This window comes from Actinia tenebrosa, unplaced genomic scaffold (genome assembly GCF_029948245.1).
Source record: "Actinia tenebrosa isolate PJP-AT-01 unplaced genomic scaffold, QUT_ActTen_1.0 PGA_scaffold4__44_contigs__length_22323623, whole genome shotgun sequence".
In the NCBI taxonomy this organism is placed as follows: domain Eukaryota; kingdom Metazoa; phylum Cnidaria; class Anthozoa; order Actiniaria; family Actiniidae; genus Actinia; species Actinia tenebrosa.
This window is the reverse complement of record NW_028292581.1, coordinates 7991780-8018139: the sequence shown is the minus strand read 5'-3', so window position 1 is coordinate 8018139 and position 26360 is coordinate 7991780. Positions and strand designations below refer to the sequence as shown.

The 26360-nt window shown below is 36.1% G+C and overlaps 4 protein-coding genes across 12 annotated transcripts; 1 reads left to right on the top strand and 3 right to left on the bottom strand.

Moving 5' to 3' along the window:
• On the top strand, positions 1-3785 carry LOC148906945 (uncharacterized). Its single transcript, XM_089036246.1, has 3 exons — positions 1-767; positions 993-1545; positions 2199-3785. The coding sequence occupies exons 1-3, from the start codon at positions 61-63 to the stop codon at positions 2442-2444; spliced, it is 1506 nt and encodes a 501-aa protein (XP_088892372.1). The 5' UTR covers positions 1-60; the 3' UTR covers positions 2445-3785.
• On the bottom strand, positions 2161-19773 carry LOC116295172 (uncharacterized). Of its 7 annotated transcripts, none has more exons than XM_089036235.1 (14): positions 18986-19773; positions 10163-10261; positions 9766-9838; positions 9218-9359; positions 8766-8886; positions 7253-8028; positions 6832-6914; positions 6494-6660; positions 6204-6401; positions 5045-5364; positions 4792-4924; positions 4298-4431; positions 3972-4149; positions 2161-3272 (listed from the first exon to the last, which is right to left on the bottom strand). In XM_089036235.1, the coding sequence occupies exons 6-14, from the start codon at positions 7643-7645 to the stop codon at positions 3013-3015; spliced, it is 1866 nt and encodes a 621-aa protein (XP_088892361.1). In that variant the 5' UTR covers positions 7646-8028; positions 8766-8886; positions 9218-9359; positions 9766-9838; positions 10163-10261; positions 18986-19773; the 3' UTR covers positions 2161-3012. The 7 variants fall into 7 exon arrangements, with proteins under 7 accessions (XP_088892361.1, XP_088892363.1, XP_088892362.1 ...); XM_089036237.1 differs by lacking the exon at positions 18986-19773 and adding an exon at positions 11570-11740; XM_089036236.1 differs by lacking the exon at positions 18986-19773 and adding an exon at positions 10789-10907.
• Positions 11798-17869, bottom strand: LOC148906944 (uncharacterized). 3 transcript variants are annotated; one of them, XM_089036220.1, is made up of 7 exons: positions 17295-17869; positions 16928-17146; positions 14859-15899; positions 13533-14541; positions 13178-13262; positions 12880-13081; positions 11798-12705 (listed from the first exon to the last, which is right to left on the bottom strand). In XM_089036220.1, exons 3-7 carry the CDS (start codon positions 15858-15860, stop codon positions 12031-12033), a joined length of 2973 nt encoding a protein of 990 aa, XP_088892346.1. In that variant the 5' UTR covers positions 15861-15899; positions 16928-17146; positions 17295-17869; the 3' UTR covers positions 11798-12030. The 3 variants fall into 3 exon arrangements, with proteins under 3 accessions (XP_088892346.1, XP_088892345.1, XP_088892344.1); XM_089036219.1 differs by having other exon boundaries at positions 16928-17869; XM_089036218.1 differs by lacking the exons at positions 16928-17146; positions 17295-17869 and adding an exon at positions 15975-16040.
• A 209-nt stretch (positions 19774-19982) lies between the features above and the next one.
• Positions 19983-24887, bottom strand: LOC116307900 (contactin-3). The gene is made up of 5 exons (XM_089036473.1): positions 24772-24887; positions 23777-23821; positions 22914-22964; positions 20997-21305; positions 19983-20104 (listed from the first exon to the last, which is right to left on the bottom strand). Exons 1-5 carry the CDS (start codon positions 24872-24874, stop codon positions 19983-19985), a joined length of 630 nt encoding a protein of 209 aa, XP_088892599.1. The 5' UTR covers positions 24875-24887.
• Between the last annotated feature and the right edge of the window lie 1473 nt (positions 24888-26360).

Sequence of the window (26360 nt, the reverse complement as noted above, 5' to 3'; positions counted from 1 at the left end):
GCCCTAGAGCACTTAGCCGTCCGAAAAAGACTGGGGTTTTTCAGTTTTTAACTTGAAAACATGTCGGCGGTTAATGCAAAAATTCCTTTTCTTAAACGGATACAAAATTTCCTTCAAACTTTAGAACATTTTGAAAACTCTCTTGACGCTACTCCTCTTGATTTGAAAGATTTATTTACTCGTGCAAACCTACTATACAACCATTCTGTGCATCTAGAAGCAGCACATATAATAGAGCACTCTGTCACAAGAAAGATGCGGATTATTGTCGATTTGTTAAAGGAAGAAGAGGAATCAGCAGTATTCAGGAATCAGCAGTCCTTTCAATCAGACTTAGAGCACTCTGGTTTACCAGGAAGACCAAAGATTCGCATAACACAGGAACAATTGTTTTATTTGTCTGAAAAGGGATTTAAAGCTGTGGACATGGCCCGTATGTGTGGGGTATCTCAATCAACAATTAATAGACGCCTTAAAGACTTAAACATTGGTACAAGTCGATCTTTTACGGACATTGACGACTGTGCACTAGATGATGTTATACGCAATATTAAGATCGAGTTCCCCAATTCTGGCTATCGCATGATGCTAGGTCACCTAATGGCCAGGGGAATTTTTGTTCCACAATTACGTGTCAGAGAAAGCATGAAACGTGTTGATCCAGAGGGCACCGTAACAAGATGGATGCAAGCAACAGAAAGACGAAAGTACAGTGTCAGTAGTCCCAATGCTCTTTGGCATATTGATGGCCATCACAAATTGATAAGGTGAAAGTTAATTGCAAGTTAGCCCCCCCCCCCCCCCCCCCTCCCCTGCAGTGATAATGATTTTTGCAATATGCTTCAATATACTAGCAGTTTTAAATTGAAAGTGATATGCTGCAAGCTAAATGTGTTTGCGAGTGTAAACACATGCATTTATCAGTTTGGTAAAATCAATATTTTAATGATATAAAGATACTGTACTTTTTCACTGTCTTTTTCTTTTTCTAGATGGAAGTTGGTAGTTCATGGGGGGATTGATGGATTCTCTAGATCTATTGTCTATTTAAAATGTTCAAACAACAATAGATCAGAAACAGTTCTTGGTTTATTCAAAGAAGCTATCACTTTTTTTGGTCTACCATCAAGGGTGAGGAGTGACATGGGTGGTGAGAATGTGGAGGTGTCGATGTTTATGCTTTCACACCCTGCACGAGGCCCAGGAAGAGCAAGTATGATCACAGGAAAAAGTGTACACAATCAGAGGATAGAGCGGCTTTGGAGAGACATGTATTACCAAGTTACATTCGTTTTCTACAACCTGTTCTATCATATGGAGGCCTGTCAAGTGCTCAATCCCAATGATGATAGCCATATTTTCTGCTTACACTACATATACATTGAAAGATATAACAGGACTTTACAAAATTTTGTTTCTGGCTGGAACCATCACAAGATCTCATCAGCTGGTCATCGCACACCAATGCAGCTGTGGATGTTGGGTATGAATAGTATTGCAAACTCCAGCTTAACTGTGGCCAAGGAAACATTTGGAGACATGGAGGTATAACAGAACTAGTAATAATGATAATGATCACATATATTCAGGGGCAGATTTAGGGGAGGATTGAAGGGGGCAGGGGCTCCCCCTTTTGCTAAGTAAAACAAAAGAAAAGAAGTGGAGAGTAAATGTAGGTAGAGAGAAAGTACAATTTTTTTTTCGTTCAGTTTGTTCACCCCCCCCCCCCCCCCCTTTCAGTGATTCATGGATCTGCCCCTGATATTTGTACACATAAAAAACAAAACTGTTAAGTTAATTTGAAATTTTGAGAAAAATTACACACTAGTGCAGGTTTATATCGAACAGAAATTTGCTTTAGATAAATTTGCTGCAAGTAAGGAGCCATGTCACACATTGAATCTAATGATAATATTTTGAAAGTTTAGTTTGAAACTATAGTGATGGTATGTCATATGATGGTAGTCCTGCTATGACCAGCACTGGTTGCCAGCAGCTGGACACTTACATGTAGGAGGATCTAGGGAGGAACTACGTGGGGCTGGATTATCATCTATATTCACCCTTAGCTCTTCTTTTCCTTACACCTCTATGCCATATTAATGTAATAAGGGCCATATTAAAGGTATTATTATTGCTGGGATGCATTCACTACTGATGTGAAACATTAACTTTTTATTCAACCAATTGTGTTATAGGGTAACTGTAATAATTATGGGATTGACTGGGATGGGCCATTACCATGCAGTGAATGGAGTGGTCCAGATGAAGATGGTGATATCATTGAAATTCCTCCTGTTAACTGTCCTTTACAAGAGGCTGATTATGGAAGGCTTAAAGTTCTTGTAAATCCACTTGATACAAGTGATTCATATGGTATTGACTTGTACATGAAAACACTTTCTTTTGTATCTGATTGTTTAAATACATCAAATGCATCATAAAGTACATTTCATTTTTCATCAAACCATTAAACTAAAACCATATTATGTCAATATAACTTTTTTTAAACTTATTTATTAATTGCTAGAGTAAAATTAGAGAGTAGATTACAGCAGTTAATTTGAAGAACTAGAATGATGCCAAAATTACTATTCATTGACAAGTTTACCAAATAAGTAATTAATCAAAATTGATTTGAAATTAATTTCCAGTTATTGGATGGGTAATAATTTGGCAAAAAACACAACTGCAATTACAATGAAAAAAATATATGTACCCAAGCTTATGGTATTCTATATGATAAAGGCTGAAAACACAGATGAATTTTTAACCAGCCAAATGTGTTACATTCAAATCATTAAATGCTGTTTTTTTAATAAGTGACCAGCAATTAATTGCTTTATGCAACTTCATCCTGATTATCTAAGTGTTATATTGGTATGAACAAGTAACATCTAAAGGGATAGCAATAATGCAACTATAATTAAAGCTTCAAAGCAATTAAAAGAAATTTGAAACAATCTGATAGATCTGGATGAGTGCATCAGGCAACACTTCCATTACTCTCATCTATTTGTTACCAAAATAGGAACTTGTAAAAGCCATATCGTACAATTCAAATAATATGTTTTCTTCTGGAAGTTCATGTTCTCTTGTCGGTCTTGGGAGACTTAAGGTGTTCGAACAGGTATTTGCTGTTGGAAGGAAACTACCAGTAACCTCATGAAAGGTTAACGATGGATCAATGGAAAAACCAAGTATAGGTTCTTCATTACTTCCTGTCACAAACTGTAACACACTTTCTAAATCTAAACCAGTTCGCCTACCACCTATAGATAAAAATAATCAAGAAGTTAAAACAAAATAATGCACTGTGATTATTGTTCGATGTTAATTTTGGGGAACCATCAACTGTAATTTCATTTCTCTGAAGCATCTGATGAGCCAGAAGAATGTGAATATCATTTTTTTTTCCTCACAAGGGACAATAATCCTGAAAAACTTTTGCAATGTATAATATGTTCAAGTATTTATATCCATAGCCTGTGTTTAAATAGGCTGCAGTCAGGGATGTCTCATAATCCATTCAATATTTAATAGATAATCACTGAGGCACACAGCATTCATGCGTAGAATGCAGGTGGTTAAGGGTGCATTATACCCATGAATGCTTTGTGTCCACGTGATTATCTATTAAATAATGATAATAAAAATGCATTTACATAACTCACTTTCTATATGACATATTGAAATACGCTTTACAAATAACAGTTAGCAATTAGTATGTGTTAGTGTAAGTGTAAGCTCTCAGTTTAATAAACCTATAGCATTATTATTTTTAATATGATGCAAGTTGTTCAGCATTAGTTGGCATAATGCAGAATGAAAACAATAGTAATTATCTTTGAATATTGCTTGATTTATACTGAGACATCAAGTCAAAATGCCCTTTGCTATGGTGTATAATTGAAAAAGCCACATGAATTAATTTCTAGCTCCAACCCAAAAATAACCAGAACACCACCTACTTGCAACTTCCCTGAGGTACTTCTGGAAAGCCCTGTAAACCAAGCATTCGCTTTTCCTTGCATTGCAACCTGCTTCACTGAAGACGGGTTTTAAAAAACCATTCAGAATCCTTATGGTCATAGTAGCTTTGGGTCCCTCTCTGAACAAGTCTTTAAATACATCAATATTTATAGCAAGCTGTACAAAATATTAAAAACACTTTAAAAAAGAGGTAGGACTGGAAAACTGGACAACTTTAAAAAGGAGGCTTGACCATTAAATGTGTTTGTGTGTTTGGGGAAAACTGACATTAAAACTGGCTTCAAAAAAGTTTAAGCACATTTACCTGGAATATGCCAGTTTTTTTTAACCCTAAGCGTAATAGATTTAGGCATTGGTCATCCACACTTAAGTTGAAAACTGACTCAAATATATCTTCCTTGAACTTGGGGACTTTGCCACCTTGAACCAAGCTCAAACCTGACAATTGAAAGATAAATGATAATGCAATTTTTTTTCATTTTTGAAGTGTCAGACAACAGTACTGTCACTTGCATTGCTATGACACGACCACCACAGACAAAAGTTGTAGTGCCTTGCATTATGCAACATGCTTGCACCAATCATGAGAACACGTCATGTTTGTGATTCTAATACACTGATAATTTTTTCTTATTTACACTGATTGACAGACTAATTATTTTGCTGAGGGGTGGGGTTTTTGTGGCTCCAGCCTCAAAGAGACAAAACATAATGTCATTGGTTTGGACGGTTCACTTGAACAATTTATTAGCATCAACAATAAGGTGGAACATACCCCATGTGTTCTGAAAGACTTACCAAAGATGACACCAATCAACTGGTAATCACTTGCCATATGGGGCTTCAAGCCATTCTCAAAGTAGATGTTAAAAATATCATGAACTATTAATCGAAAAAACTCTCTTCTTGGTCCTCCAATGTCTTCAGCTTCCTAGAAAAAAATGAATGGATTTATTAATAATGCAATTAGTTCAATGCTAGAGTTTTTGAGTGTTTCTTGACACAAAATTATGTCGATTAATTTATTTTAGAAACAATCTCAATTAATAACCTCTCCATAAAACTGCACTTCCAATGTCTGCCTTAAGTTCCCCATTTCTTTGATTTCCTCAAAGGCAGTTTGCACAAGATTGTATCTGTCCACTAGAATGTAATTGGTGGGCCCTTCTGTTGCTTGGGCCAGGTTCACTACATTTAATGGTCTTCCAGTGACCATTATGCTCTGGAAGTATCTAAGCACTTCCACCCCATTGGTGATTTTATGGTTGTGGGCATAATTCAATGTTTGGTTAACAGCAGCAGAAATGTCAGGGTCTACTCCTGGAGCTCCTGAAGCCTCATCATCATCTTCTAAGGGTGTTGATACACTTTCTGTAAAGCAGAGAATTAAGATTATTTTGAGCCTAAAAAACATACCTATTGAGCAGCACATATCCTGTATTAGCATTTACAGGGATATGTCCCTCCAAACCAGAATCCCGAGGCAATCTGCATTTTATCTTAATTGATCAAGTAAAAAATAATGGTAACTAATAATCATTATTAGACACTGGGTGAATGAAGTGACAAGATATGCAAAATATATGTAAATATGAATGGGAAATATGGAATGAAAATTAAAAGTACAAAATATTTACAACATTAAAATGTCATTGAATGAGTTATTAGTGAAATTAAACAAGGTGGATCACGCATCCCATTGTTACACTAGCTAACTTAAATGTGAAACTTTGTAGTGGTTTTCATTTTTTCAGTGAGTAATTTCTTCCACAGTAATCATAAACAAGATCTTTAAAAGTTATTGATATCTTAAGATCTATGCAGGCACCTCTTAAAGTACAAATCAAAACATTGCCATTAAATGATCAATGGACATTTTTACCAGTCATATCATCTACATATTCATGTTTAGTATTATATTGTGGTAGTTTGATAAAAATAGCACGTTTTGTAGAAGCTAATTAATTTTATAATGGTTTAAATTTAAAATAATTACAATTATTATGCAAAAACCTTTTTTTGACTGCATGTGCATTGTAGAATTAACAATGATGAAATGGCCATCATTAGAATCGCTCATCTAAGTGCAACATATTTTTAAAAATGAGAGGTGATCGAGGTAACTAAAAGGGGGACGCATGGTCAAAAATACTGGAATGCATGATGGCTTGACTTTTTTTGTACAGATTGAATTAGATTGTTGAACTTACCCAAAGTTTTGTTTCTTTTTTCACTGTACAGACACTGGGAGCTAGTACATTCAAACTCTTCCTCATCAGCATAGATTCGCAGAGACCCTGATTCACTTGTATAAGTGCCTGCCGAGTGAATTTCTACCTCACACCCACACTTTGGACACTTTACATCAGACACAACTCCTTGGCCATATTTTTGGACAAAATAGTCATCTTTAAATAAATCATAAATATAACACTAAGTTAATGATACCCAAAAGTATTAGGAAATGTTGATAAAGCAATAATGTGTTTGTCAGCCTTACCTAGTTCTGCCTTGTGGTTTTTGTCTTCTATAGTAGCAGAGTTAACAGCTATTGTAGTAGTAGCTATAGTAGTGTTTGTTACTGTGGCACTTGCTTTTGTAGCTGTTGGAGTAGAATTACTTGCTTCTGTAGAAGCAGGGTTTGTTGCTGTGTAACTGGTTTCATTACTATAAATTTTGCAAAATATGACCATTACTACCTTTGTGATTTGAACCACCCCTTCCCCTTTCCCCCCTTGGATGCCCCTTATCAAGTTGAAGCTAATATATAAGTTACATGTAAGCCATGCATTCTCTATTCAGCCACACAGCACATATTTTTACAAATTGGAAACTTACCAACACTGCTCTATGTGTTCTGACAACTCTGCCAGGAAGAACATTTGTTGACAATTTAAGCATTTTTCCTGCAAATCTTCAACCTTAAAAAATAGGCATCTCCGTGTGAGGCATCATAACTGTTGAAAACATAGCACTGTACATGGAAATGACAATATTTGTCTCATATGTAAATTTTATAAAACTACCTCTGATTTTTCAAGATTTTTCTCTATATCTTTCCTTTTCAGTTATTGTTTGGATGTTTGTTTGTTTATTTGGTTTTTAGGCATGCAGCTTCTCTGCAAAGCTCTGAGATGGTCAGGACGAAATGAACAAATTCACGTTTTCTTTATAATCTCACTGGTTATTTGAAGCCTAGCTAGTTCAAAATAAATATCTAACTCAAAAATTTTAATATGAGCAAATGCAATATGCTTACCTTATAATTATCATTAGTTGGTAGTGGATTCATGCTCAGGTCTCTCTGTAGAGGTCTTATAAAGATTTTTCCCTGTCCAATTACATCCTTTAGTTGTTCGCAGCTGTAAGGGCCATTAATAACAGATAGCACTCTCACCCCACGCTCGACAATCCTCAAAAGCACGTAACCACCTGACTTAAAGAGTTGCGGGTATGCCTCTTTCAGTGTTTTATCTACTTCAAAAGGCCCATCGTCAAGGTTTAATGTTTTCCCCCAGACCAGCTCTTTTAAGCGCCGATTGTTGGGATGGGGATGGTGGGACGGTATCCTCCATGTGCGACAAGCACATAAAGTTCCTAGTAAATGTTGCTCTTTTTTTTGGCTTGGACGTTTTGTTGTTAGAAAACCCATTTCTGTTGTTGTTGTATGGACGGTGTCGACTGTTCCCTTGAGGGCGAAAACCAAACAATCTTCTGTGTTCTTGATGTAGACCTGTTGATTCGGTCAATGATGGCGCAATGTTCGATCCACTGCTAGAAGAAGGGACAGTACTTGTAGAATTCTCTGTTGAAGGAGCTCCAGCTGCTGTTGTCTCTGTATTAGCTGGGAAAGATTTGGAAAGTTCCGCTTCAACTTCTTTCAGAAGGCTTCGACATCTTTGTAGAGACATTTTCACTATTCACTTTCTGCAGCACATGTAAAGTCGTCTCTGTGGTGTCCAGTCCCTCGCAATTGAGCCCTTTCACTAGGTCCCAATCTCTTAAAAATGTCGAACTTGAATAACGAATGTCGAACTTGAATAATAATAATAATAATAAATAATCTTTATTGAGGTTATCGCTGTCACCATAAGGTGATTTACAAGAGAGACCTCTAAAATAAATATATAACAAAAAAGAAAAATGAAGACTAAAATATAAATATATAAAAAATAACAAAAATGTAAATTTACAAATAATGACAATGTTAATGACAATAACGAATGTCGAACTTGAAAAACGAATGTTGAACTTGAAAAACGAATGTCGAACTTGAAAAACGAATGTCGAACTTGAATAACGAATGTCGAACTTGAATTTTGACAAGAAAAACGCGCCATACATAAAAAGATGTATCACACTTTCTCTTCTTCGAAAGTTCATCGGGCCTAGCTCAGTCGAGTCCGCCATGTTTAAACCCAAATGTACAGATTGATTCGGGTTAAGCGATTAGCCAATCACAATTGTTCAACACAGTGATTTGATTGACCTATGCTAATTTATGCTAATATAGCCGAAAATAAGCTCCGCCTGTTCCGGTTCCATATTTCTGGCTATGATCAAAATTCTGAGACACCGTTTTGGCACGAATATTCTTAACGGTCTGAAATACGTCCAATACTTGTTCTTGTTTGACTCGTTTAAGACATGAAGCAATAGCACAGAATGTACCGCTACGACCAATACCGTTACTGAAGGGAATAAAGATCCAAATTAAAAGTAATCACAACATTTTTTTATTATAAAAAGAAGCAGTATATCATATTCCTTACCTACAGTGAACGACTACTGGATTATTACTGCACTCCTGCTGCGACTTCTAAATTGGGAGTTGTTTGGGACAGAATTATCTTCCCAAGCCGTGTGCTGAAGGTGCTGCACGCTGCGCTGTCTCTGGTAGATCAATAATTACAAACGTTATTCAAGGATGCACGACGATTTATACCATGCATTCTTTACTTTACCGTTTGTAATTTTTGGATATTTCAGTTGACGCTGAAATGAGCCTAACGGTCTGAGTAAATAAGAGTGTAATCAAGCAACACGAATTTTAAAAAGGTCTTTTGTCTGGCGCAACACCCCACCCCTCTTTCTTCCCCCGTCCCGCGTCCCCACATATCTATTTCAAGGGCTGGTTGGGAATGGAAAGAAAAGTTTTATTCAGCACATTTTTGTTGTTTCTGGCGCCATACGTTTTTATAGTAACTGCCCAATAAAACGTTACCTCATCTCCTTCCTGAAAATTATTCACCATGAAGATGGTTCCGATCTCGTAGTCCATAACCATTCTCCAGAAATCTTTTATCGTGTTTTATTTCTATGGGAGCTTGTGTCAAGGTGAATCCGGCGTTGCGCTCTCTGTAAGTCTAAGAGTGCAATATAAGTAGTGTCGTATTATTTATCTATACATAATTGCGAAACATAAATTTCGCCGAGTTTTAGAAATAAATTTTAGAAATCAATGCATAATTAACTCGCTTTAGCTGACACAGCAAACATCGTACGAAGCTCAGGTCAAGCCCAAACAAACTTGCCTTAACGAAAAGGGAATTTTGTTCAATTCGCTTTAGCTCCCTCAGCAACGCTTTAGATTACTGAGTCAGCTTATTGGTCGTGGTAGTTTTCAATTTATTTGATTGTTATTGGGCTGGATCTTCGAATTGACTTTCTAAATCTAAATATTTGATCTGTTAAGGTTGCCTATCACTACAGATATAAAATAAGATAATAATAATAATAATTCAACAAAAATATCCATTACATTACACTCACTTCTATGAACGTAGCATTAATGTAGTCTCCATGATTTGAATCATCTGAACTCAGGATATATCTCTGCACTGGTCTGTAATATTAGAACACGAGAGTTTTAAATCTCTCTTTTCCAGAAGAATTATTTTATACTTTGCGGGTTTTTTAAAAAGTTATTCTTTTCTTCAATTCTAGCAGTGCCTTATATCAAGAGTTTAGTTCCAAATTAGATTTTCTGGTGTAGTTGATAATTTTGCCATTCCAAAGTATTGATGGGTTGCAAGCATTCCCAAGAAAGTCAAAAGATAAAAACATGACGGCCATTGTGCTGCCGTTAACAATGGATGCTAATGAGAAATCTTTTGTTAAATGTAACGTAACGTGCAATCGAAGAATTTATTTTTTTCAGCTGGCATACCTGGCACTATATTTTTATATCTGCTTTTCTTTGTGTTTTCCTCTTCCTTTCCAAATCCACATTTCCTTTTAATTCATATGAGGCAATAAATTCCAGCCGCTGAGGAAACAGTAATTATTCACTGTGTAAATATGTTTAATCAAATCATCAGTATCATCTGCGAAATGCGCTGAATTGAACAATTTGCCATCGCGAGTAAAATGATTTCGGAGGCCTCAATAAACATTTTGATCAACGTCCACCAAACCTCTTTCGTCATGACGATGATCTTTTGCGTGCTATTAAAGAAGCATTGTAACATTTCCTTTGTTGTGTGTTTATCTTCCCGAGTTTTGAACCATATAGGGCCTGTCTTTCCTGAGCATTGAACCGTCAAGTAATACTCCAGTTTCGAGTTCTCTTTGCTTAGCCTCGGTTGACGTTGTGTGTTACAATATTTAGCTAATGAACCAAAAACAGTGGCATTTAAATCGACTCGTATTGTTTCGTATTACGTACATTCCTTACTATACAATGGGCCTTAATAAAAGAAAACAACACATTTGTACACAATCGTAGCTAAGACTGAGCAAAGGCGAGCTCGAAATGGGAGTATTGTAAATATCTATTGTCTTTTTGCTTTCGACCTGTTCCAGCATTGCATCAATGATCATGTATGTGCCAGTTCGTCCAACACCAGCACTGAAAGCAATGCATAATCATTAATCATTAACAGAGGCTGTCCGTAAATATCGACTATTGTCGGAAAAAATTTAAAAAATGAAAATTTTCTTTTCCTTACCAGAAGATTACATTAGTTGAACTGATTCTCAGAAAAAAATAAAAAACTTGAAAAAAACAATTTTCTCGCCGAAAAATGACATTTTCGGTTTTCTCGCTTCCAGGCGGGTTTTCAAGGGTGAAAAGTACGCCTCGTTATGAACTCTCTAAAAAGTTTCATTTCAATGCAAACTAAAAACCAATACAATATTTTGATAGAACACATAATAGTTGACATTCACATTATAAAATTATTACGATTAATATAAGATTGATTATTTAGTGAATTTTTGAATCTTTGACATTTTTTCAGTACAAAAAATACATCAAAATCAGGGCATCTTTTTAGCCATTTCTACATCGCCTATAGATTCAAAACTATATCTTGGTGAAAGAACAATGTTTCGTCTACACGAAAATGCAATAATATTTTTGGGCTACTCATTTTTTTAAACACGAGAGCTCATAACGCAAGCTGCTCTGAGGTCAAATTTAGTGAAAAACTTCTGGTACTTTGGTCACGCAACTGGCATTGAATGAAAGCAAACTGGCGACAAAACGCAATCATGTCTATTTATATACATCGTTAATGATAAAGAAAGAAATAAAGAACATCTGAACGCTGTTTTTAGCTTTAAAAACACATACCTTAACCAGAATTTATGGAAATCTCGATGACTGCGCGTACGATGCTATGTTGTTGTCGCCATTATCGGCTCTGCATTATTAAAGTACAAAGTTGACCAAAGTTTGCTTTTAATTTCCATGGCCGGTGAGTCTTCCTCGGTTCTATTATACATCCTGAACCCATCTTTAGAAATATTGGCACGATATTTGAAATATGATTAAGGGAATATTTTAAGTGAGTAATAGAGATGCGAAACAAGCTAATCATTTAAACGAGAGCGTGACGCCGTTACACACAGGAAGCCCGGTCAAATACTTTCTAACAGAGTCGGAAGACATACACACAGGAAAGGCACCGTTTTGCCGTAAATCTTTCAAAAGAGAGCAGCATCGCAATACGAGAGATCAATGATTACATGTTCTTTTCTTTTCTTGTTTCTGTTAACAATACCCAAATTAAGCGTTTAGTAGCTGTAAAACTCTCAGGAGCTGCTTCTTGTGCACGTACACGATTGAACAAGTTCATTTATGAATGCCAGATAAGGTGCCTTGCGTTTCTTGTGAGAAGAGTCCTCATCCATGTTGAAGAAAACGCAAATGTTGTGCAACATTACAACAGTGAGCTTTTTAAGGTTTTTAGCTGCATAAAGTTCGCAAACGTTGTATGTATCATAAATAATGGGATGACTTAGCTGGCATTCTCTCAGGATGTTATCACGGATAGAGCTGTAACAACTTTGATCTTCAGCGGCCTCTATGTCGTGTGCTTGGCCTGCACCTGCATGCTTCAACTTTGCAGAGGTCCTTGAAAAATAGGACTGTATTTGTTGGGCCGACAAAAATTCTTTAACCGTGAAGCGACGTTCCCCTGTTTCGCTTTTTGCTCGCCTCATGTCGCGAGACACTTGTTCGGGGTCCGCTTTGTTGCCAGTATCCTGACCTATCTGGTATTTGGCATTGAGGTACTTTTTTTGGTTTTCATTAAATCTTTCGCCCTGCTTTGAAATCTTTAAAGCCCATCCCATTTGCAGAACCTCTAATGTAGACTGAGCAGTTGAAGATGCACCGCTGGTACCCAGGACGACTGGTTGGCTGCACGATCCTTCTTGTGATAGTTTCTCCCGATACAATATTTTAGCCTTGTCCAGGAGAGTTTCCTTATATATATAATGAAAAGTAACACTGTTAGTTTAAAGCTCATTTAAAAGTCCATTTTTATTTAGGGAATATTTGTTAAGTCCAGACTTGGCAATATAAACATCTCTCTATAAACTAAATACCGGGTTATTATTTCGGTAATGTAAGATTACATTTTTTCTGTGCAAGATTACCTTTTCCGCTTTGATAATGCAGGTTCCATAGAACATGTGGTTCTCAAGACTGCTGTGCCTTTGAAAAGCTTTAACACATCCTTCCTTTGGACATGAATACAATGCGTCAGCCGGCAATTGAACGTCACCTTCAGGTGTGCAGTCCTCTGTTACTGCATCTTCTACTTTTAGATCTGACTTGGAGTTATCTTTATCCAAGGAGCTGACCAAAAAGATATATAAATATATAAACCTATAATATGTATATATACATATATGAGTAATATGTATATTACATGTTTTATAAATATTATTATACCTAATTGGTTTGGTAGCGGCGTCTACGAAATCACCCTCTGAGAACTCTATCTCCTCTACAGTGCACTTGAAAGGACTTCCTTTGCCTAATAACATGTACGAATCATTTAAAAAACTATTCTCATAAAAAAATAATACACAATAGTAAATTCAATAATAATAAGTAATAATAACAAATAGCGATGAAATGATGAGTGATCATCATCATAATGACTGATGATGAAAAATCAAGATGATGCATGATGACGATGATGGCGAAAATGATGCATAATGACAATGGTGATGATGATCCATGAAATTAATGATGATGCATAATGATGACGATGTTCATGATGATAAACAAAAACGGTACGTACCTTCCAATTTACTCCAGGAAAGCTCTTTGCCTTTGCCGATGTCGTAGGCTCTCCACACTTGGACCGTTTGTTGTTTTTTATCTCTATACAAAAAGTTGTTTAAGCTGTTCACGCCTTTCCATTTCCATTCGGCCATTGACACCTGCATTTTTGCGTTATCTAGGAGGGCCACCCGGACACCTTTTACTCTATCATGCGATACCATAGCGTTGAAAAGTTCCTCCGCGGTTGTTACGTCATTTCCCTCGTTAATATAACGGCGTACATGAGATTTGATCGTAGCGGCTTCCCCGTCACAGGGTCCTTTGCCCCCCTGGGGGTCGCTAAAATCCACCCTCTCTACCTTGATACCTGTTTTAGCTAGATGTCGACATGCAGATAAAAGTGCCACGCTGTGATAACAGCCGGCGTTGTCTTGCCGAAAATATGCTGTGTCAAGTTCAGGATGTTCTTTCTTAAGCTGCAATAACGTATGCTTCATCAAAGCAATGACGGTCATGGCGTCTTGTGTTGTGTTTTTGACAATATGCACAAGCGTCTGGTGTTGTATAACATCCTTCACCTTCCGCACAACAACACTAATGTGCCAGGATATGCCACGCTTCGCAAACCAATCAGCCTGCGTCTCCCTATACTTTTGCGGCAAGAATTTCATCGCCCAGTCATTGGTTACAAACACAGACGTTGGTCCCAGTCTTCGCAATATGTCAATACGAGCCCTATCTTGCTGCGTAGATCGTAGCTGGTGTGCCTTCCAGGCGTTAATTGCTGCAACAGCTTGCTTGAACATATACTCAAGGTCGTCTCGATCATCATTCGTTAATGCTGAACCGGAACTAAGTAGTTTTGTCTCCACTTCCTTTATTGCGTTTTTTAACTCCTCGCATGATGCACAACGCTCATCGTGAGCATGAACGCACGCAACGGTCTTGAAGTGCTCATCTTTTGGATCGCTCAAAGCGTACGAGATGCAGTGGTCAGCAATATTAGACAAAACAGCTATGTGCACCTGATCAGTAAAAAAAAACCTTTGTAAGAAAAAAAATTTAACCATTACCTGATAGGTTATTAGATCGTCGTTTAGAGAAACATTTTGGATTCCTTTAAGTTTTTTTTTTTTTTTTGTAAACTACTTTAACGCTCGCAATCAGGATTGCGCGATAGCGATTTTCGATAATAAGAAGACTGCACTCACTTCATCCAGTTGCACCTTTTATGATCATCTTATTTCAACATGCGCAGTTTGAGGGTGAAGCACATGGGAAACGTATTTGCCGGTGAAATGAATGATAACGATTCGTACAAAATAATTCAGACAAGTAGTACCTTATAATCGCCTTTGAGGTATTGTTTTCCTTTTCTCAATGACAGATCAAGTTGTTTCAAAACGGGTTTTTCGAGGCACCCATAATCACAAAGCTTCTGGGAGATAGACAGCAAATCATCAAATGCTTTAGACCCTTCGGCAGCTATGTAATCTAGACCCTGTAAAGATTTGCGAACTGAGGCACTGCATGATGACAAAATTCGTCTCATGGTGGAAGCGCTGAATGGGATAAAGCTAACTTCTTTACAATACTGAGTGTACTGGTCGATAATACGCTGTGGCACCATAGTCCTGATGACGTTAGGTGTTTGGAGAATCTGCCCATTTGAGAGTTGTAGATACCGCTGGCCAAAAGGCAGATCTTGAACGACGTGAGAGCTTGTTATGAAAGTTAAGAAGTGATCCAGTTGAGAGGGGTTGATGCGCAATTTTGGACTTTGAGTTTCAGGCAATAATGCACCACGCCCATGTTGTAATTGGTGATGACGGGCAGCCTTTACTCTGAAATCAGTAATCCCTGGAATGTACGCTTGAATAGTGGAGTAAGGAACTAGGTCTGCCATAAAAGATAATACTTGTCGTCGGGTGTCCCAACTATCTGCGTTATCGTAAGCTTCAGCCAATGCTGTTAAGTAGGTCTTTTCAATAATATCATGAGCACCTAACGCTTTCTCTACAGAATGTGAGCGTTTCAGATCTTCCCATAAACACCGTGGATCATTTGGTTGAATAACTTCTAAAACTGCTACAACTGCATCTTTGGTCTGGCTGATATATTTATTCTGAGAATGGGAAGATAAATGATTCCATGCTTTACTTGTCTTTGATATGTTGGCTCTTCCACTAGCATCAAGAAACGCATTTAACTTTGCGCGACGGATAAGTAGACTTGAATCTTTCTTCGAGGTAGTTAAGCTAAGTTGTTCACTGGAACTACTACTGCTGGTGTTTTCTGGGATGAACTGACTTGAATCTTCTGGCGCGATGTACAGGTTTTCCATTTCAGAGCATATGCCACTTAGGTCGGTTAGAGAGTCATTCTTTAAACAAAATATTCACACAAAAAATTAATAGTTTGGAAGCAACACTATGAAAGAATTTCTTATATTGATTACTTTTTCTGTATCAGATGATGGGCATGATGCATTGTTCATGGATTGATCTTGCTCTTTTTGACTAATGTTTAGCTCTGCGCCCCCTAAAGACAGACGACACCGCTTGCATATAGTTGTGGGGATAATAAAGAGAGCATTGTAATCGTGTAAATCATGAAATAATAACAAATTATCATTATTATGAATATTATTATGTGTGAGTAATTGCCCTATTTCACGTCACTGCTTGTTTATGTGGGGGATAGGATTGCCAAATGCAACAGGAAATTCGACAAAATTTGCTCCTAGCGAAACAGTTTAATCTAAAATGGCCTGGTATTCAGATATAATGTGCGTTAATATGTATCTGAGCGTTTTCTGGGTATTCTACTTCTCTTCGTGAATTGATACGGATTTTAGAACAATTATCGGTTAATTTGCGTTGATTTGACCCCGTCCGACGACCATGATCCTTTGCGTTTAAACAATAGATTGTTTCAATGTGACGTCATAGTGAAATAGGGCAATTGAACCAGGAGAATCAACAATTAAATAATTACGATAATCATGCATGATGATGATGATAATCATGGGTGATGGTGATGATGATGATAAACATGGATGATGGTGATGATGATGATAAACATGGATGATGGTGATGATGATGATAATCATGGGTGATGATGATGATGATGATAAACATGGATGATGGTGATGATGATGATAATCATGGGTGATGGTGATGATGATAAACATGGATGATGGTGATGATGATGATAATCATGGGTGATGGTGATGATGATGATAAACATGGATGATGGTGATGATGATGATAAACATGGATGATGGTGATGATGATGATAAACATGGATGATGATGATGATGATGACGATAATCATGCATGATGACATGATGATTTTGATGAGAATGATAAATCATCGATGAGAAAAATAATCGGTTAAATGCGAACTTACGTGAACCAACCGGAACGAGCACTGATGTGAGATCAAATAGTCGTTTGGACTGTACAAGATTGATTCCGCGATCACCTTTTCTGGGGTGTGTTTTATGAGGAGCCCACTCTGTAGGGACAGCACACATTTTCTTGTTGCAAACCCAACTCACGCCAAATTTATCTCTATGTCGAGGACAAATAGATCGCTTTAGTGCATTATCGTCTTGTTCGAAAATACCTACAATATGGGAAAAGAGAGAGTTATTAGAATTGGACCAGTTTACCGCCTAATAGATGTTAGCCGGAGATATAAGCCATGAAGCCTTTTTGAAGTTTGGACTATGTGAGACAGCTTAGAAAAAAAGTTTTAAAAAAATAATATTTACAATATACACAAATTTTGTTTGGTGTCAATCATATTTCCAGAGTGAAGTCCCACTGAAGAATCTTCCACGTCTTGATCTTCTCTCCTTCAATAGTCAAGTTTTACATAGTTTAGAACAAACTGCCAATACGTTAGAGACGTATGGGGTATATATACGGCGATCAGTCAAGCATATTTGGGTCATTATATAACTTCATGAAAACATACCTGCTCTTGCTAGTAGAAGAGAGATTTCGGTATCGACGGAAGAATCAAACGTTCGGAAAGTCTTCAAATGACCTCTGATTTCTTTCTTGCAATTTGTAATTGATGTGCATTTGGTATTAGATGGATTAAACTTGCTGGGACCACAAGGACCACCCACAAAGTTGGAATAATCACATGTTGCCATTATTCGTCGCGAATTATTCTCAGCGTCGTTCAAAACACTGCGTAAATAACATAAGGAAGGGCACGTGGACACGCGCGTGCTGAAAAAGGTTGTCAATTTCATTTCTCTTCCGTAGAAAACGATGTAACAAAACATAAATAAAGCGAAAAATCTATCGATATTCTAACAGATCAATCAATTGCATTGAAAGGCAAACAATAAATAGATATCTAAAATACATGATCGTGAAATTGAAAAATGACAAAGTACTTCTTCCGACTCTGTTAGAAAGTATTTGACCGGGCTTCCTGTGTGTAACGGCGTCACGCTCTCGTTTAAATAATTAGCTCGTTTCGCATCTTTGTTACTTACTTAAAATATTCCCTTAATCATATTTCAAATATCATGCCAATATTTCTAAAGATGGGTTCAGGATGTATAATAGAACTGAGGAAGACTCACCGGCCGTGGAAATTAAAAGCAAACTTTGGTCAACTTTGTACTTTAATAATGCAGAGCCGATAATGGCGACAACAACATAGCATCGTACGCGCAGTCATCGAGATTTCCATAAATTCTGGTTAAGGTATGTGTTTTTAAAGCTAAAAACAGCGTTCAGATGTTCTTTATTTCTTTCTTTATCATTAACGATGTATATAAATAGACATGATTGCGTTTTGTCGCCAGTTTGCTTTCATTCAATGCCAGTTGCGTGACCAAAGTACCAGAAGTTTTTCACTAAATTTGACCTCAGAGCAGCTTGCGTTATGAGCTCTCGTGTTTAAAAAAATGAGTAGCCCAAAAATATTATTGCATTTTCGTGTAGACGAAACATTGCTCTTTCACCAAGATATAGTTTTGAATCTATAGGCGATGTAGAAATGGCTAAAAAGATGCCCTGATTTTGATGTATTTTTTGTACTGAAAAAATGTCAAAGATTCAAAAATTCACTAAATAATCAATCTTATATTAATCGTAATAATTTTATAATGTGAATGTCAACTATTATGTGTTCTATCAAAATATTGTATTGGTTTTTAGTTTGCATTGAAATGAAACTTTTTAGAGAGTTCATAACGAGGCGTACTTTTCACCCTTGAAAACCCGCCTGGAAGCGAGAAAACCGAAAATGTCATTTTTCGGCGAGAAAATTGTTTTTTTCAAGTTTTTTATTTTTTTCTGAGAATCAGTTCAACTAATGTAATCTTCTGGTAAGGAAAAGAAAATTTTCATTTTTTAAATTTTTTCCGACAATAGTCGATATTTACGGACAGCCTCTCTTAATAGCCGTGCGTATCATAAAATCGAACTTTACACTTACTTGGGCCTTGATACGATTGTCTGGTTCGATGGCTTAGTCTGCTGCTTTTGTGTTCCAGATAATTGACGTTTTTCGGTTCTGAGACTGCTATATTTAAGGATCTTTGAGGCTCTCGCCCTCCAATTTAATACGTTTTTAAAATACTGATACACTGATACACTATATTATGACTAAGCTGCTTTCACGACCTGCATTTTTAGCCGACAGTTGACACGGATCGAGTACTTAAGCTAACTACACTTTTTGGCAATTTACGTACTAGTCGTGTGGTTTATGATGGTGATCGGGCCTGGTGCTATGGGTAAGTCGTTTGTTTTCTCTCCAAAGAGAAAAACAAAAACAAAAGAGGTAGCCCATCTGTAAGGAGTCACCTTACGTTAATTTTAACGGCCCCTTTCGATCGGCCTCCCGATCGTGATTTGTAATATCTTCACGTTCGGGTGACTTTCATGAAATAGTTGAGTTCATGAACAGAAAGAAAATGATAATTACTATGATATTTATGCCCCGTGAACCCCACTACGATTTAAATTGACCCAAAGACCTTTCTTATCGGAAAGTTACGGTAACGGCTCTCCACTAAAATATCAAGATACATGGAGTTTAACTCAGTGTTATACTTACGGTCTATTGCTGTGGTAACTCTAGCAATGCTCTTAGGGCTGTCACCACATTCTGTAGTGGCAAACACCTTGAATGTGCAGTTTGTTTTTGGTATAAGATTTGAGATAGTGAGGCTTGTTGTTCTTTGCTTGTTTGACTTCCAATAAAACTTTGAGCTTTCGCATTCAACCTATGAAAAAAATTAAAACCTATTCAGATGAAAATATTTCTTTGAGCTTCAGTTTCTTGAGATCGACAGTAACTTCGTCCTAACAAACATATGATATTTTCATAATTCTTTCTCTATTCTTTTTTTCATCTCTCGTTCTCTTTCCTTCTACATTATCAATTCCAGCTTCCTTTTCTCTTTTTTTCTTTCAATTTTCTTTATAACTTAATAACTTATCGTATAAACTGACTGAAGGGAATCTTTGGTATTAGCGGGCTTCTCCCACGTAAGTAGCACAGTGCCATTCTTCTTTAACGACGCTATAAAATGTAATGGTGCACCAGGTCCTGCCGCAACATAGAGCGCTATGTCATTCTATATTTTATTTCTCCATTGACACGGTTTTCTTTGTTATTCACAAGGCTTTTTTGTTATAACCCTCATTATAAATGCGAGGTCAATATATAGTTATTAACCCGGTTAATAACTATATATAGACCGTTCGCATTTATAATGAGCAACATTTGATAGAAAACCTTCTCATTTAATAAATAAAATACTTAATTACCTCGAACGTCGGCAATAAGCCTATACATATATACATGTCTATGGCTTATTGGCTTCGTTCTCGGTAATTAACTCTTACATAAAAAGAATCAGCAATGCCTCCCCCTTTCTAAAACTCAGATTCACATGAAAAGAAATAATGGCACTGAACAGTAATTAATAAATTCCTTCAGACACCCACACGGTGTAGTTTGTACCATATTTTTTTTAATCGGGAAGCTTAATTAACTAAATATTTGCGTGCCAGAAGTATTAAAATAAATTAAATACCATTTTCATTTAAATTGTATTATCACTTCAATATTTAACAATTATTCGCCAAAGGCGAAAAGATTATCGGGGAATATTTACCGAGACGCGAGTCTTCGATAAATATTATCCGATAATCACTTCGCATTTGTATAAATACACAGGTGATTATTTCAAAAAAAGAAAAAAAAGAAGATAAAAGGCATTTTTTTCCGGTAACAGCAACAAAGCGGCTGGCCGCCATTTTGGATTATCGCTACGGGTGATTATCGTCTGATAGTATGAGTTTCTCGACCAATCAGCGCGCGAGATTTTCTATAATCACCTGCGTATTTTTACTAATTATCGCAAGTCCAAAGTTCCTGCGCGCGTGCCACATATTATTTTCCAACATGCGTTGAATTGTGAGCTTTGGATACTTACGTTGTGTTGTTATGTTGACTGGTGCACTGTATGGTCCAGGTCCAACGCGTGTGTACGCCCTAACAGATATACTGTACTGTGCACACAATGATAACCCATGCATCGTATAAGAGAAACCATTTACTTTACACCTAGTAAACGGCGGATGTCCTGGAGTAGATAGATTTCCTTTTCGTATCATGATCCATCTCACTTCGTAATTTATTACCAAACCATTTCTCAAGTGTTCAGGTACTTCATTCCAAGTAGCGGTGTAAGTCGTGGCATTGTTTTTCAATATATGCAATGCTTCTGGAGCACCGTTAGGTTCTAGAAGTAATGCATTATGAATATAGGATCATTTATACGTATCGATCATGAATATTTGAATTAATGAAAAGAAAATTTTAAAAAGCTAGCCTTGTTAACCGGCTCTGAAAGATATTCTCATTAGACCAGCATTCACTGCATATTTGTTTCTATATCCTTCAGCACTAATATAGAAAAAATGTTTAGTAAAATACTATATTTTCAACAAAATTCCTTGAAATTGTCATGCAAACTATTTCAAGATATATTCTGGATTTCGAAAGGCGATAAAATTTATTTCAGGTAAATATCATGTATATGTTTATATGTTTATGTGTGATGTTCTTACAGTCTTTCTTTTTTCCTAGGATTAAAGTAGCCCAAAAGTTTTATTTCAGATATTTGTAAAAGAAGCACTGCGATTTCGCAGCATTTTCGTATTTTAGCGTAGGTACCAATTTTTCGACTTATTGATATGCCAAAAATGTCAAAAAAAGTTAAAAGGTAAAAAATCGTTAAAATATTCAAAAAAAAAAATTGATATTAAAAAATTACCCCTTAATTTTTTTTGCTGAATTGTACTTTCAATAAAAACGAATAACAACAGCAGTAATACAAAAAAAAAAGGGTCTTAATACAACTGCTTTATAAAGTCATGAAGATTTTAAATTATCGCTGTGATGTCACAGTGGGAATTTGGTGTATTTGTTTAAACCCGTAGTGCTAAATACAGCAGGCCATTACAAGACACCAAATTACAATAAACATGAGTATGATTATGATGCTTGTTAAATATATACATTTTGTTTGAACGAGTTAGAATTTGCATTTTAAATGAAGTCCGGTATGACGTCACAGTCAATAGTATAAACCTTTATATTAAAGACGCAACACTCAAATGAACAAATAGTTGACCACTCAACTATTCACTTTATGTGAAAAGGATAACTGAAGTATTTGAAGTGTTGTATGCTTCAGGCTTTAGGTTTACTTTAATAGATAATATATAATTATAATGCACAAAACTATCAAAAAATCTCACTGAAATATTTCCTACGTTGAATAGTTCATAAATCAGATTGGTTCCCAACGGTGTGTGATAGATACTCAACTCAACTCAACTCAACTTTTTATTTAGTTCCATAATTTACAATAAAACATAAAGTTAAAGACATTTACCTAGTTAAAAGCACAAGCTAATTGCGACAGATAAACTGATCGAAGCAATTAGCTAAAAATTTGAAAATTTACATTTTTAGTTCAGGCACTGAAAAAGTAGTAGTAAAATACAAAAAGAGGAGGGGGGAGAAAAAGGGGAAAAAACAAAAAATATGATAACGAGAGCTCATAAATAGAATGCAAGTAAAAGAATTATAATAGAGTATCTTGTTTATAAGAGAAAATTATCTCATTAAAAAGTTTTTTCTTGAAATTTTTCTTATTGGAGTTCTTTAAATTTTCACTCAAAGAATTCCAATATTTTGTAGCTGCAAATCTAACATTGAATAAACCATAATTAGTTGTTGCATATGGTAAAGAATAGTTTGAATTGGCTACTAATATAAGATGAATACGAATATAATGAGTGATGTTGGTGAAAAGGGTGTGGCATGATGTAGAGAACTTTACCACTTTCTGTTCCTCCTCCGCCGCCGCCTGAACCAGCATCACTTGCACCAGCTAGGGTTCAAACAGTAAAATTCCATGAGCATAAAGTCATAAAGACAGTAATGGTTGGTGGGTTGGTGGGTTGGTGGGCTCGCTGAACATGGATAGTTTTTTGTCACTTTTCAACGTTATGACTGTTTGAAGCAGGCCACCATATGCACAATGGATGAAGTCATGAAGACGGAACACCGTTTCGTTTCAATTTAAAGAGGTACTGCCAACTATCCTGTCCACAAATGCATTCAAATTCAAGTGTGGATGAAATATCATTGAAATATAGAAATGCTTCAAGAGCGGATGAGCCTAGAAAACTGCTTAAAACGTTAACGAAAGAAGCCACTGGCTTCTTCACCCGATCGATTCAGATAACTTCAAACTTGACGTTGTAAGCTTACTGAAACAACAAATTTACGCACGTTAATTCTTCTTGATAAGTTTTACATTAAATGCCAGTGTCTTTCAGTTATCTTTGATAATTTATTAAGGTTTTTCGGCGATTTTATCCATAAATATTTTTTCATAACGAAGGTTTTAATGTTTTAAAAGATCATAAATCAGTACACTCAGTGAACCATTTCCTTTTTCGGTCCCGATACCGTAAGTTATGGACCGCAAATTGACCAATCATAGCGCATGAAATTACCTTGTTATATAATAATTCTCAATACAAAAATGTCTGCATTCTGATTAAAAAGACTGATAGGTCTATTAGTGCCACAAGGGAAAAACAAATCAGCGTTTTGATTGCCTAGCTGTTCTGACAATTTAGATACGGTTATTGTCTGGAAAACCAATGGTTATCACTATATTTTGCCTCAGCTTACCATCATAGTCGTCTTCTTGGTCTAGTGGCTCTTCATCTTCAATATCTGAACAAAGCATAATAGACATATCCAGTGTTATAATCTTTTTAAAAGCGGACAATACCCAGCAGTTACCATCTACTTGCAATGCTTTATCTTGCATTTGGATAAAGTGAAAATTATAAGGTTGTTGACTCCTGCTCGACGACACTTCTCTTCAATGGTCAAGAATATAATGATTAATCCATCCTTTGCCTGCAAAGTTCTCTCAACACAAAAGCTCGATGATCCTTCTCTCCTGAAACCGACATTATTTCCACAGATACCGACCTGAACCTCATGGAACCCTCAGTACTGAACAATTCTTTTGCTACGCTTAATTTTTGTTCCAGATTGTGCGTCATCACGTTGAACTGTTCGCTTTGTAAACGGGCCAAATTTTCAAATCTCAATCTGATAAGACGATGCGCAAACAAAGTGTACTAATAAGAGTGTAATATAGGATAAACGCAATAGAAAACAAACTGACACACTTATTAAAATACGCTATTGGTAAAACTTAAATTTCTATGAAATAAGGCATTGGAAGATTTTTTTGTATTGTCGTAGCTGTAAAATATCATCCTTTCTCGTAGCGAAGTCGCAGCGAATTTTTCATCTTTTGCTGCTTGTGGATAGTCCCTAACTAGTGTAAGAACATGATGTGTTTTTTTTTCCTTTGAGCCATGGAAATTTTGCGAGATTGAAAATTTTATAAAAAGAACACAATAGAAAACAAACTGACTTAGAGTGTAATGGCACTAAATAAGTTAGAGTGTATTTCACGGGTTAATCAAAACCACTCTTCTAGTTCTGGACAGCAGCAAACTTATATAAATTTTATGTAGCAAGACTACAATTTTGAAACGAGACATGTTTCAGCTGTACGATTTGCCGAAACATGTCTTCTTTGATTTATACTTTTTAGTAAGAAAAACCCTTAATTTGTGATTCTGCTTAATGTATATTATATTTACCTGCATAAGGTTTTCTAGTAAATGTTTCTTGAGAAAAACCACCTGTATTCAAAGAGTAGAAGAAGAAAAGAAAGATCAGACATTTGTAGTGAGTACCTTCCATGTTGAAGCTCTTTCCTCGAATGACCACTTGAATAATAAAAAATATTGCTTACCATAAAATTTACACGACAGCACTGAATCGAAACCTTGATCGAAACATACATTAATTTAATTTCAGTGTATCAGCTAATTGCATAAATAAATATCAACTAAAAACCAAGAATAGACAATTTTCCTTGGTCGATTTCTAATTGTAAATGCGAATTCCACTATTTTATGCTTCGAGTGCATCTTTTAACTTTTCTCGGATTATGATTGTTTGAAACAATAAAAACTATACAAAAAATCACCTTAGTTTGGAACTATATCCCAGTCATAGAGTGCTCACACTAAATCCGTGAAACAAATACTAATTTTTAGCACTAAATAGTGATAATTAAACAATAGAAAACAAAGGATTCTGTATGAAATAGTACTAATTAGTACTATAATTTATTGTTCACGGTTTTAGGCGTGCACTCCACAACATATTTGCCTGGTCAATCCATGTTTATGGAAGTACCTCGACCCTTTTTGCCCGTCAATATGAACAAAATTAATGTTACCGTTTTACAGCATAATCATTGGTAACCGAAGCCGGCGTAAAACTGACATACTCAATAACGTACCTAAGAGTTGGTGCACAAAATCATTGTAAATCATAAGCGTAGTTTTCGCTCGGTTAGTGATAAAACCCGAAAAGTGTGCGAATAGTGCGAATGATGCAAATAGTAGCAATAGTAGCTTTATTTATTTCGTTATTTTATTTTATTTTTTTATTAAGAGGTGTATAATTCACTATCGCACTCGTTTGACTTCCAGCTGATTAGCGTATATTTGTTTACTGTTTCAGTTTATCTATCTAGCGGACAGAATCACACCACAATGTGCTAATCAGGTTCTTGATTGCAATATGGAAGTTAAGTTTCAGTTAAAAGAATTGGAGGAATCAACTGTTTTCAGTCAAATATCTTCTCTCTTTGAAGCCAAATAAAGCTATTGGTTTGGACAATATTAGCCACGACTACTCAAATGTGCTGCTGGTACAATAGCTCCGTCAATCACCAGCCTCCTAAATGTTTCAATCCGTACTGGCAAGTTTTCAGATCTATGGAAGTGTTCTAAAATTACTGCATTATTTAAATCAGGAGATCGGACTAATGCTTCCAACTATCGACCTATTTCAATTTTACCAACTCTCAGCAAATTACTTGAAAAAACTGTTCATTCACAGTCATATCATCACTTGGCTGAACATAAATTCTTTCCAGTAAACAATTTGGTTTTAGACGACGATCATCTACAGCATCTGCCTTGTCAGCATTTGCAGATGAAGTTTTAACCAACATGGAGCAAGGAAAATTATGTGGGACAGTTTTTTAGATTTAACAAAAGCATTCAACACAGTTGACCACGAGATATTATTGTCCAAATTATCCGCAACTGGGGTTTCTGTAGCCTCCTTTCGCAGCCGTTCTTAGTGTCGTCACGCAAAAACGTTGCCCTAG

Bases quoted from the DNA above. Each gene is read 5' to 3' on its own strand.
- LOC148906945 (XM_089036246.1), top strand. From the start codon at position 61: ATGTCGGCGGTTAATGCAAAAATTCCTTTTCTTAAACGGATACAAAAT. The intron at 768-992 runs GTGAAAGTTAAT...TTCTTTTTCTAG, and splicing joins GGCCATCACAAATTGATAAG to ATGGAAGTTGGTAGTTCATG. The intron at 1,546-2,198 runs GTATAACAGAAC...ATTGTGTTATAG, and splicing joins AAACATTTGGAGACATGGAG to GGTAACTGTAATAATTATGG.
- LOC116295172 (XM_089036235.1), bottom strand. From the start codon at position 7,645: ATGGGTTTTCTAACAACAAAACGTCCAAGCCAAAAAAAAGAGCAACAT. The intron at 5,365-6,203 runs GTAAGTTCAACA...TCTGCTTTACAG, and splicing joins AAAAAGAAACAAAACTTTGG to AAAGTGTATCAACACCCTTA. The intron at 3,273-3,971 runs GTAGGTGGTGTT...TTTTATCTATAG, and splicing joins GTACCTCAGGGAAGTTGCAA to GTGGTAGGCGAACTGGTTTA.
- LOC148906944 (XM_089036218.1), bottom strand. From the start codon at position 16,013: ATGAACAATGCATCATGCCCATCATCTGATACAGAAAAA. The intron at 14,542-14,858 runs GTACTACTTGTC...TTTACTGATCAG, and splicing joins ACCTCAAAGGCGATTATAAG to GTGCACATAGCTGTTTTGTC. The intron at 13,082-13,177 runs GTATAATAATAT...CTTTTTGGTCAG, and splicing joins GCCGCTACCAAACCAATTAG to CTCCTTGGATAAAGATAACT.
- LOC116307900 (XM_089036473.1), bottom strand. From the start codon at position 24,874: ATGGAAGGTACTCACTACAAATGTCTGATCTTTCTTTTCTTCTTCTAC. The intron at 22,965-23,776 runs GTAAGCTGAGGC...TTTGAACCCTAG, and splicing joins CCAAGAAGACGACTATGATG to CTGGTGCAAGTGATGCTGGT. The intron at 21,306-22,913 runs GTAAAGTTCTCT...CATTACTTCTAG, and splicing joins CGGAGGAGGAACAGAAAGTG to AACCTAACGGTGCTCCAGAA.